Genomic DNA, 12,897 nt, shown 5'->3' with positions numbered 1-12,897 from the left:
TTCGCACACTGTTATGCACATTAGCTAAAAATTGCTTCATGGCAAGGGCATTGTCATGATCAGAATCCATGATGTTTTCTTCCACAATTCCGGCTTTTTCTTCCTCAATCGTTCTCGCAACTTGATCAGGATCTCCGAGTAGTACTTTTGATTGACTGTTTGACCATGTATTTGAAATAAATTACTTACCCAGCCGGGCGCTGGCTGCTGTGTTGTGATGATCACTGAAAGAACATCGTGCTGTATGGATGCATCAATATATTATACACCATAATGTCAACTGAAGGAATATGTGAGGATAGTATCAAAGATGAACAAGAGCCATCTTTATTATTTGTCAGTAGAGCCATATTTTTGTTTCATTATGTTAACTTCTAATATAAGTTATGAAAATTTTTGTGTGTCATATTGGTAACTTTATTAATAGAATAATTCCGATCTTGACTTAAAATATTACACATCTTGATTACACAACTTTTAACACTATATCACTTGGTTTAAAGCACTTTAAAACATGCTTAAAATTACACTGTCCACTTTTGAAACTATGGTAAGATTGATTTTTGTCCATTTTTGAAACAAACAAAAATGCAAGTGTCCATTTTTTAAACACACAACCCAGAATCAGGATAATGATGAAAAATCCTATGGGAATTATGAGTTTATTCTAAAACCAATATTTAACTGGAAAATTTAGAAAAAAATAAATTTAGAATGTTATTTCTATTCAATTCTCATGATGATAATACATTCACTTTTTAGTTCTTATTTTACTGCAATTTTGCACACACAATTTGTGGTTCATTTAAAGTGCATACAAAACAGTCAATTCATTATGAATGTCTACATTGTTATTAGAACTCTGGATTAAAGTACTATAACATTGAAGACAGAGGTTTTCCTTCCATTCACTTCCGAAGTGTTTATTTAGCAACTCTGAACATTCACAGGTTTCTGTGGATTTACTTTAACCCCTATTTAAATTGGTGAAGGATTCATTTCCTATCGTTTTTCTTTAGCACGTTTCCATTGCTTAGATTTAAATTTATGTCATGTATGAATATAATAGGATGCGAAAGTTATTGATTTTCCTATTTCAAATGCTAGAGGCCCTAATGTAGAAATTGATCTTGCTGCCACCTGTTTTTGTCCGGGTAACTAATTACCGGTACTTCACGTACGGTATATAGCAACATACCGAGTGGTGCAAGGAATAACTAATTACTCCACTCATCTAGCAGCGCACCAAGTGGCGGAAAGTATAATTGCATACATAGAAACATTCCCGTCTCCTTTTGAAACCACTAAGTTTAAAATAAATGATTAAAATTTTTATTTCATCCATCTTCCACTGAAAATTCATATTGGAGCCAGCAGAAAGATGAGACACTATTTTGCACCACCATCTAATACAACTTATTAAAATACAGTAGAGCATCGATTATCCGAAACAATTCGGGATGGGGGGTTTTCGGATAACTGATTTTTTGGATAACCAATCATTTACGAAAACAATTTGTACTGGTGTCATAGGAGCAGTATGAAACAAAGAAACACTGATATTAAACACAAAACTGTACATACAGTATATAATATTTTGTATCACACATCTTACAAATAACACAGAGAACTGACTAGCCTAGTTTGACAAGTTCAGAATGGCCATTAAAGTAGGCCTAAAGTTTAGGAAAAGAAGTCCAATTTTTTTTTTTTTTTTGCTTCAGAGCTGAGAGACTTTTTTTGCCGCTAAATCTCGCGAAACTTCTACATTGTGCGAGCGCAAATTTGAATTTGCCAACTGGAACATTTTCGGTTAACCGATGTTTCGGTTGATCGCTGTTCGGATAATCGATGCTCTACTGTACAACTAAAAAGGGACAGAAAAGAAAAGAAAAGGTTAGATACTGGTAATTGAAATTGTATTCAATCCTTGTTGTTTTCTTTGGGTATTTGGTGTACATTGCATTGGAAAAGTCTGCAAAAACTACTTAGATAGTTGAAATTATTATATTACTATCCACTATTTTACAATAACTTACATTCAACAACACTATTTAAACCCCTACCCCTTGTTAGATGGAAGTGGGTGGATAAACAAAGTCAGAAAATTTAACCTGTCTGATGGGTCCAGGTTTCCGCAGTCGTGAAATTATATTCAACACATGATAGGGGTAGTACGATTATTCTCTTCACTTCAGTAAGTTGTTCGGTTTCGAGAGACATGGCACCTGAACATAAAGGTTAAGTTGAAAATTGTAAATTACAGTACTGAATGGTAGACCTGGAATAAAATTGCATGGCACAGTACTGTATTTTCCTTTTTCGGTCTTATCTACTGTAGTTCAAAGTTGCAAAGAATTTAACTGTAGTGTACTGTATTTAGAATTAAACTACAGTAATACATTTCATTTAAAATGTGAAGGGATACATAATGCACCTTATAAATTTACTGTTAGATTGGGGACCCTCCCTCCCAGATGCAGACAGATTGTTACGTCCCTTCGATGTCCGTAAATGAGAGGTTTCACTGTATATGTATATACTAAAACATTATTTTATTTTTATGTTTAATGTTGTTTATTGTTTCTAAATACAAAGTAATGTACTATGTATGTACTGATATATTAATAAGGTGATTTTTGTTTTATTTTATAAATCACTTCTTTACTTGACTCCCAAGGAGGTCGCGATCTACACTTTGAGAACCACTGCTCTAGCCATTCGGCTAATAGTGCACCTGCTAAAGAAAAGTATGTGAAGGGACAGTTTTGTACTGGTATATTAAATTTAATTTGTGTATCCTAGTAAGCTGAGGTATTCCTGCTTAAGCTCTGCTATTAGAAGAATAGTTTATCACATTAAGAATTACTTTTCTCTGCTCGTTTTTATTTACTTACAGGTACTAAGAGAAAAGCTTATTTCTGAGAGTGAAATCGTGGACCATATCAATACAGAAAATACTTCGAAGCGTATTAAGCAAGAAGAAAGTATTCGAGAAAACGATTATTTATTACAACAAATATGTGATTTTGAAGAACAGCATAAAGATATAGATGCTAAGTTAGAAGATTGTAAAACTAAAGAGAAATGCTTGGATGAGGATTTACTTAACATTCATTCAAATATAGAAGAAATCAAGTATGTACTGTATAACATATTGATTGAAAGAGTACTGTACGGTTCTCAAATTAAATAGGACATCCTTAAAATTTCACTGTTAGATCTTATTAATACCATTTTCACGGTTAAAATATCGAATTCAAAAAAGTTCATTCTTGATATATATATGGAGTAGGATTCCTGTAATCCAAAGTAATTAGGAGCTTTGACTGTTCGGATTAGCGAAACAGTGGATCAAGCGTGGAATTTTAAAGAATTACCGATACTTAAATTTTTATTGAAATTTTACAGTATGTACAAGGTATAATACTCATACGTATTTTTTTTAAGGGTGAAAGGAACAAGTGAAAATAAGCGAAAAATCTCTACTAATATGGATTCAAATACTTAGTGCTTTCAATATAATATAAATTTCCAATTGCGATGTACTGCTGATATTGGAAGTAGAGTTATGTTCTATAGCAACTGTACTTCAGAACACTTGAGCACAAGTTTATTTTCTTTCAAAGATGAGAGAATATCTTTTTCAAATATACTGTGTTCTATTGATGGGAAGAAGTAGATCTATGACCTGGCCTCCCAGGTTACTTGGCTTCTTATATTTGAAACTATTTGAAAACTTTAGAGTATTCTGGTCCTGTAGTGGATGTAGTTGAACTAAAATGGCTTACTGAAAATGGTTGTCAGGAAGTGAGAGGAGATCCGGAGCTCTTTAAAAAATCTGAATTTCATTCATAATTTGCAGAGATCTAGTAACATTTTAAAGGTGAATTGTTGTGTAACTTACTAATATGAATAGTTATGTGCACTTGATACGTTTTAGAAATAAAAATGGGAATAAATGAAAAAGTTAGATATTTTCTTTCCTTTAAAATACCCATTACAGAGGTGCAATGATTGTCCATGTGATAGAAAGAGCTATTCTTCTAACATGTGAGAACTTTCACTCTACTTAACATCATAATTGGTGGGTTGTAGCCAGAAACATATTATCTTTAAAACAATCAGTCTGTGGACTCATGTTCACTGGACATTTTAAACTTATTTCGACATGTTTCTCTTATTGCTAAGAAATTTACTATTACACAGTCCTCTTTATGATATATGACGCCATGGGACTTAACAGAAACATTGCCTTCCACAGTGCACCTGTTATACGAGTCAGAGTTCAAGGGCGTTTGTAAGGTGTTGCATGCATTGCAGTTCACCTCAGTCTCTTGCGAGCTGCTGAAGGGATTACTCATTCGTGCATGATGTATTGCAAGCTATTGTGTTTTTTCCAATTGTTTGAGGAATTACTCATTCGTGTGTAGTGTAGTGCAAACTATTGCTTTTTTCTAATTGTTTGAGAATGGTGTATACCATATTGCAACTAGTTTTTGTAGTTTTAAGTTATTCCAAAAAAAATTGAAGAAAATGTCTCACAAGTCATTTCGAATATTTTGCAAGAAGAGATTATCAAATATTTCGGAACAGTTTTCGGAGATGTCAAAAATATATTAAAGGAGGAGGAGAACACTTTGAACATCTCTTGTGACACAGGCAAGATGCATTTGTATTCATTTTTAAATTATTTATAAGCATTTTCCCTACTAAACAGTTTTAGAAACTAACATTGCTACTGTAGAAGCAATAGCCAATTTCTCAGTAACTGTCTGAGACGTATAGAGCCATTCATTCCATGTGAAAATAGCAAAATTAGCTTAAATGCTGTGGTACACTTCTCTCAGATCTATCTGAAATTTTGCGACAAAGGAACTATGAGTGTTTAAAAACTAACTGCAAAATATTTTACCTCAAATGGCAATAGTTTTTTAACAGAGGTAAGTTGAAGCTTGTTGGAAATTTGTTTGCTTATTCATATTCAAGCTTGTAACTTAGTCACAATGTGTTGCTGAAAATAATATAGCTCTAGAACTGAAGTTGGTAGATCTAACAGGACTTGTACCTCAAATACAGATCTACCACCTGAACACAAAACATAGATTATTGATTTCAATTTCTGCTATAGAAAAATAAAATGAATCAAGTTTTTGCTTTCAAAATGTACTCTAACATAAAGTGTCATTACAGAAGTTGGCACAGAGAAAATTAAATTAAACTTATAATTGAGATTTGTCAATACTTTTATCGTGTTATTTAGTCAACTGTCTGAAGACAGGTCTGGACAAGTGATACCAACAAGAAACCACTTAGGTGGCAACTAGGCCAGAAGATAATGGGGTAGGGTGGCCAGTTCTTTTCCCTTCTTCATTACATACATTGCTGATTAGCTACATATTATCAGACTTTAGATCATACAAACAATTATTTTTCCTCTGACACATATCATCAAGTGAGATGTACTGTCTGATAATAGATGTACGATCAGTCAGAATCTCAATCAGAGGCAACCTACATCTGCCACACCATAACATTTAATATCACTATGTGGATGTAGGAACAGCAAGTAATACATAACATCTGGTTAGTTGCATACAAACATATGAACAGACGCCTACATTGAGCTCCGATCACCAATATGTAAGTATTGATATATAAGTAACAACCCCAAAGTCAAATTCATATTCTTCATTTAGTATTATATCAAATATTTGTTTTCAGATTACGATTTTGAGCATATGATGGTAATTACATGACCATTGTTAAACAACTTATCCAACCCATCGTTACATCGAACAAAATTTGAACCACAGTTGAACAATCTTGACTCAACATTTAATGGTACTTCTGTGTCGTGTACACAAAACATTTTGCAACTTACATTTAAAAAGGTAAAGGTATCCCCGTAACATGCCATGAAGGCACTTGGGTGGGCATGGAGGTAGAGCCCCATGCTTTCCATGACTTTGGCACTAGAATGAGGTGGTGTGGTCGGCACCACGCTCTGACTGCCTTTTACTCCCGGGAAAGACCCAGTACTCAATTTTATAGGAGGCTGAGTGAACCTCGGGGCCGTTGTGAAAGTTTGGCAACGAGAAAAAATATTGTCACCACTTGGGATCGAACCCCGGACCTTCCTGTCTGTAGCCAGCTGCTCTACCAACTGAGCTACCCAGCTGCCGCAACTTACATTTTAGTACATATAAAATAGGAAGTTCATAAAAGTTTGAAAACTGAATATTGACAACCTGCATCATTCTATTGTTAGCATCATACACCCATTAAATGGGACATGATTAATCTTCTATGACAGTGTCATTTACACTAAATATTAACAAACATGCAATAATTTAGTATTACTTAGCAGCAATGTATATCTTTGTATGCAAAGTATATTAAGCATTAACTAATGCATCTTTTTGATATCGTACATAGCATACAAGATACAGTCATTTAGGCATGTTAATATTGGTTCTTCACGGTACGTTTTAATATACATTTGTTCAAGTCCATTTTAACATGTTCATTTGTGCACACTATAATATGAGATTTTCTTCATATATTATGTATCATGATAAACAGTCTTGCACATTTTTATATACTTCATTTTAGACATATGATATTTTAATATTGTTATACCTGATGATGCCCCTTGGAGGGTGAAAACGTTCGTACAAATGTAAATATACAAAACAGTGATATGTAACTTGGTTTTGTTTAATGTGTTAAGCCATAAAGATTAAAAAAAAAAGCTTTAATATATTGATATATGTAACAATTTCGTAAGTTGTTAGTAATACGTTAATGTATCTTTTAATTTGCATTTCATAGTAACACTGTTCCAAATGTCAATAAATATTCTCGTTGTAGTAGTATTTCTTACCTTGTTACAATTGAGTATATTTCAAAATATGTTGTTGTTGTTTTCTAATGCCAGGCGTTTGACAATAAAGTCATTTGACCTCTTGCACTCCAATATTTTTCAAAGATATTATCATGACCAGCCACTGAAGCACAGATTTTGAGGTATTCCGAATCCATTTCTTGGTTTGAGTTGCACAATGGACAATTAGGGGACTGATATATTCCAATTCTATGCAGGTGTTTGGCCAAACAATCATGGCCTGTTGCCAATCTAAATGCAGCTACAGACGATTTTCGTGGTAAATCGGGAATTAACTGTGGATTTTGATGCAGAGAGTTCCATTTTTTCCCTTGGGATTGTGTTATCAAATTTTGTTTGTTGAAGTCTAAGTATGTAGATTTAATAAATCTTCTCACAGAGTAATACGTAGATTTAGTAACAGGTCTGTAAGTAGCAAAATTTCAAAATATAAATTGTGTAATAACAGTAATATAATCATGCACCATATTTTGTGATTTGAGATTCAATTTTGAACCTCGAAAATCAAAACTCTACAATTTCATAATTATCTATGTTATCATATTTTTCAGAGCGAAACATATAATTATTTGTAATGAATATAAATCCGAGCTCTGTGGCTTACAAGATGCATATGAAGTTATTAAAACTGGAATTGATTCAAAATACAATAAATTGCAAGAACAGAAGATAGAAATGTCTTCACTACAGCACAGTGTTGAAGAAACAAATTTGAAGATCAGCAGTCTTAACTCTGAGGTACTATAAAATGTCTTTATGACTTAACATAGAGTGAGATTCCTTTCTGTAGCAAAGGATTCTGTTCTGAGTTGATCAAAACATTCTCACAAATAACATTAAGCAATTAAATAACACAATTAACCATAAATGTATGAAATACTAAATCTACTGTATACTGGCAGTTTCAGTGTGTGAACTGCTCTGATATACACAGTTTCTGCTTCCTAATGTGTGATACATTATTTCAGCACGGTATGCATTTTATAGTTATCAAATCTGAAATATATTTTTATAATTCAGATTTAAAAAAAGAAAAAAAAGAAAACTTTATTTAGATAAACTTATGTACTGGTATGTTTGAGAATAAGGTGCTTAGGAAAATATTTGGGGCTAAGCGGGATGAAGTTACAGGAGAATGGAGAAAGTTACACAACACAGAACTGCACGCATTGTATTCTTCACCTAACAAATTAGGAACTTAAAATCCAGACGTCTGAGATGGGCAGGGCATGTAACACGTATGGGCGAATCCAGAAATGCATATAGAGTGTTAGTTGGGAGACCGGAGGGAAAAAGACCTTTAGGGAGGCCGAGACGTAGATGGGAGGATAATATTAAAATGGATTTGAGGGAGGTGGGGTGTGATGATAGAGACTGGATTAATCTTGCACAGGATAGGGACCGATGGCGGGCTTATGTGAGGGCGGCAATGAACCTTCGGGTTCCTTAAAAGCCATTTGTAAGTAAGTATGTAATAGCAATTGTCACCTTTAATCCTACCACAGTTGAGTGATTTCAACGATTAAATTATTCATTCAATCCAGTCACACTTAGACAAAGACATACAAATATTATAATGCTCTGGAGTACTCATTTATGCTTGATTATGTACTTATTTTCTCGAAGAGTAGTAAGGCAAAAGGCAACAAAGAAAAAAGTGAAAACTTGGTATTGAGGAATGGTAGGAGCTTATCCTGGGAGGAAGAAATGCCTTTCACAAACTATTAATTAATGTATAGTATTGTTAATACTTTTGTCTAAAACTGGTTTATTTAACAATTCCTGAAGGCTCTGGATTTTTGTACCTGCAGAAAAAGTTTGTCCATTTGAGTAAGTCAAAAAATAAAAAGAACGACTTCTATCAGGTTACAAATAAGAGAGTTTCCATTTAACACGATATTCAGTTTTATTCTAATTGAAATGAAATTAGTCCTAGCATTCAAAGATTTTTGCATTAATTTCTTGGCTAGCTGTAAACCAGACATCTGCTACAGAATCATGGAGATTCATAAGGGCTTAAGAAACAATGAAGTATGATATTTCATTTGAGACACAATTCATACACTCACATATTTTAAGTTCCTTTCTACAGAATTTTGGTGTTGTCAGTGACAAACAAGGGGAAGCATTTTCACCAGCATGTTAAATAAGGTAAAATTGTTATTAAGGAAATTAGTGGTAATATAATTACTAACAAGCTCCTGCAGTATGTCAACAGGGGAATTCCGCAGCGGAAATTAATATCTGAAAAGAATTAATACACTTTAAATAAATTTACATAGTGAATATTGTATACTAGTATTGTTTCGAAGTTATATCTGAAACCAGCATTTGAAACCAATCCATGAATACGTGATACTAATAAGAAAACAATTTTTCAATAAAATTTTGTATATTAGTGTTAAATGCCTTACTCGTACTACAATATAAACTTGTAACTTTTATAAACATACTTTTGCATGTGCTTTAGATTCACAGTGTGAAAGCTAGTACAACAGATGAATTACAAAAAATAGAAACATTGACTTCTTTGGTTGAAGAAGAAAGAGAAAAAATAGGAGACTTATACAAATCTCGTAAGTTGAATGAGAACCAAATGAACAAGTTAAAAGTTGAAAATGAAGAAAAATTGAAGTTTCATTGTGAATTTAAGAAAGAAATGTTAGCATCAATAAAGAAATTGAAAGATGACGCTTCAACTGTAAAAAAACAACGAGATGCAATAGATGCAAACTGTAAAAAAAATAGACAGGTAATAATAATAATTATTATTCCTTATTAGTAGACATATAACTTTGAAAATATATCATTCTGGTGGTTGAAAAATATTTGTCCATTATCTCAACATTTCCAACTTTTAATTAATTTTGTGTGGTATAACTGGTTTTGTCTGTAATGAATAATACGCAACATTTTAAATATTATTTATTAAATGAAACATATGAATCCATACTGCATTAATATTTTATATTACAGGACTTAATGAAGTATCTTGACGAATGCAGATATGAATCATTGAAGAAAACAAATGACATGGAAAAGGAATTAACTCAGCAAAAGAAAGAAAATAACAATTTAAGAGAGAAGATTAATAATACTAATATTGAAAAGGTAGTATCTGATAAACTAAAAATGAATGTTAAAGTAGCTGCTATTACATTTCAGAAAAGATATACTGTACGTATATTGCTGTCAATAGACTTTAAAAATAAAACATATTCTTTTTCGTGATATTTATTTTTAAATATATTGTTGTTTGTGTTATAGTTAGCAAATTTAAATGTGTTATTGCTCCTTTACGGATTTTCTATTTCATTTAATAGCAATTTACATGTATTATTTTGTTGTGATGCATGAAACTCTGTCTTTACTGGTACTATTTTAGTAAATACAATTTTAGTTCAAAAAACTTTTGTTGCTGCAAATTTGAATCACCACTTGAACATAAATCAAGCGACTCAGTCCAAGATACACAAGAGTCCAAAAATGTAAATAAATTACGAATAGCCCTCTGAGCTTCTTTATGGGAGAAGTATGAGAAAAAAAATCAGATAAATCACGGTCTGAAAGCTTAAAATTAATACTAAAACAAATGTGTCAAACTCGTTGACTCATATGAGGTGTTCCGTAAGAGAAGGGCGAACCCACCAAACGTACCTGTAGAGATAATCTATGTTCAAAGTATTTTACCTGTAAACGAGATAAGGGCTAAGCCACCAAGGACACGTCTGTAAATAATGATAATTACTTTGTACACTGAAAAACGAATACCTTTATTGAAAATTGCAATTAAAAGTCCAATTTAATATTCCAACTTAATAGTGATCATAGATGACATTATGAATTCATCAATATTATGGGAATAATTTGAAAACAGTATATTAAAAAAAAGCAAAGGGCGTAGGATGAACTCAATATCATTAATAATAATAATAATAATAATAATAATAATAATAATAATAATAATAAATAAAAACACTTACTCTCACTGTGATGTGATATTTACAAAGTGTCTGAAATTATTAATAAACAAAAATAAGTAGATGCCTGTCATGTTATTACCCTTGCTATCAAAAGTGGTCTCACTTGTTCTGGGAACAGAGGTGCTAATATAATTCATTACTTCGTGAAGATGTTCCTCTGAGTCGGTCACTGCTAGTTGCACGTTTTGTTTGCTGATCACGTCATCCAGAAACGTTCTGTGGCACATAGATAAGGAGAGCTTTCAGATCCTTTACTTTATCAGAAGTCAGCTTTATTGGCGTGACATACCTCTTTGGTAAAACCAGCAGAGAGAGGTCGGCCTGTTCTTAATGCGACATCTGTTCACACCAACACTGGTTACGAGCTCAGAAATGTAGGCATTCTGGAGGTCATAATCACCCAACTCCCAGAATTTACGAAATACAGGTTGTATTTTCTCCATACCTAATGCGTTGAAGCACCCACAAGTACATGGTGGGCCTATACTGCGAGCTTGCACATGTTGAGATGTTTTCGTACTAATGTACGATTCACCTTTGTTCCTTTTAATCTTTACATGTACAATTATCCATTTTTCGACATGCTTCTGACGTTTCCTACAATAACCAGATATGCCTGGTTGATTATCACTGTCACTATTACTCATACTAAGCTATTACAATGTCCGTAAATACACGTAATTCCTGACTACGGTTGTACTCGTCTGTGTGGTTACAACAACACTGAGACAATGAATGGCGCGCATCTTCAGGCAGAGTGGTGTATTCACCCTTCTCGTATGGAGTAATATGAATATTATGAACCTGTCACAGACTACGCAGTTTCTCCAACCTTACAAACAATGATAATTTCGATGTAGTAAGAGGGAGCCCGCCAACGTCTGCCAGGCTTAAGTTGCAGATATGTGTCTTAAATATTCGAAGGAGTAAAAAACGCAAAATTCGACCCTTTGCAGGCTCGCTCTTCTCTTATGGAATGCCTCATATCTACTTAGAGTCCTGCATTTGGTTACTTAGATTCATCAAGCAACACATAACAGTGTAATTGTGCACGGAATACAGATCAGTAGCACTGAACCCTGGACACAATTGGTCTACTATTCTGTGAGTAAGGTGGTCGTCATGCCGAAACAAAACAAGAAGCAAGTATTCAATGTAAATGATTTCATTTTTTACTGTGATTTATTGTATTATTGTAATTTTCACCATTTATTTATTTATAGATATGCGCATAACTTACATAGGCTTTGTCCAGTTACAATGTTCACGTATAATACAAGTATTCATAATTAATTTCTACAATCTGGCATTAGAGACGGTAATACATGGAGACAGAAAAAACCTACAAACATTTCTAAATGAACAAAAGTTGAAACGTCAGAGCTGAAATATATTTTATATCTTTCAGTATTCTTTCATTTTCAGTTGGGAATATTCAAATTTAAATCCTTTCAATAACTTGCAATATCACTTACTTCTAAATTCATTTTCACTTTGATAAAATATATCTAGTTCTTTTAAGAAGTGCAATTTACATATTCAAAACTCTGTAAATAGGAGAAAATATTGAACACTGATTTTTACTTTTTGGATAAAAAATCTATTATGAAACAGAAAGTAGCCTATATAGAATCTAAATGCGTTTTACTTATGAAAATAATCTTATGTTACCTATAAGATGCGAACCTCTGGAGAAAGAACTGAGGAAGAGACTAGTGAAGTGCTTTGTGTGGAATGTAGCATTATATGGGGCAGAAACATGGACATTACGATGAAGTGAAGAGAAGCAACTAGAAACATTTGAAATGTGGATATGGAGAAGAATGGAATGAAATTGTGATAGACTACATTAAGATATATGGATCATATGCGGAGACTGAGAGGAAGATTGGAGAATGCTGGGTTTGCAATGAAAGACCTACTTTTGGGCAGAATACTATGAATGAATGAATGACCCATAAGATGGCTGTAAATAAATATTTAGTTTGTCATTAAATCCAAGTGACA

General features: G+C 32.9%; 1 protein-coding gene across 2 annotated transcripts in view; it reads left to right on the top strand.

The window, feature by feature from the left end:
- The window catches only part of LOC138693005 (putative leucine-rich repeat-containing protein DDB_G0290503), a 60,403-nt gene that overhangs the window by 28,683 nt on the left and 18,823 nt on the right, over positions 1 to 12,897 (top strand). For both annotated transcript variants that reach the window (XM_069816504.1, XM_069816503.1), the window contains exons 7-10: positions 2,900 to 3,138; positions 7,459 to 7,645; positions 9,378 to 9,659; positions 9,884 to 10,018. In XM_069816504.1, coding sequence (XP_069672605.1) covers positions 2,900 to 3,138; positions 7,459 to 7,645; positions 9,378 to 9,659; positions 9,884 to 10,018 — 843 coding nt within the window. The remainder of the gene's footprint in view (positions 1 to 2,899; positions 3,139 to 7,458; positions 7,646 to 9,377; positions 9,660 to 9,883; positions 10,019 to 12,897) is intronic.

Source organism: Periplaneta americana, chromosome 17 (genome assembly GCF_040183065.1).
Source record: "Periplaneta americana isolate PAMFEO1 chromosome 17, P.americana_PAMFEO1_priV1, whole genome shotgun sequence".
Taxonomy (NCBI): domain Eukaryota; kingdom Metazoa; phylum Arthropoda; class Insecta; order Blattodea; family Blattidae; genus Periplaneta; species Periplaneta americana.
The sequence above is the reverse complement of the archived record's forward strand: the minus strand, read 5'-3'. Positions and strand labels throughout refer to the sequence as shown.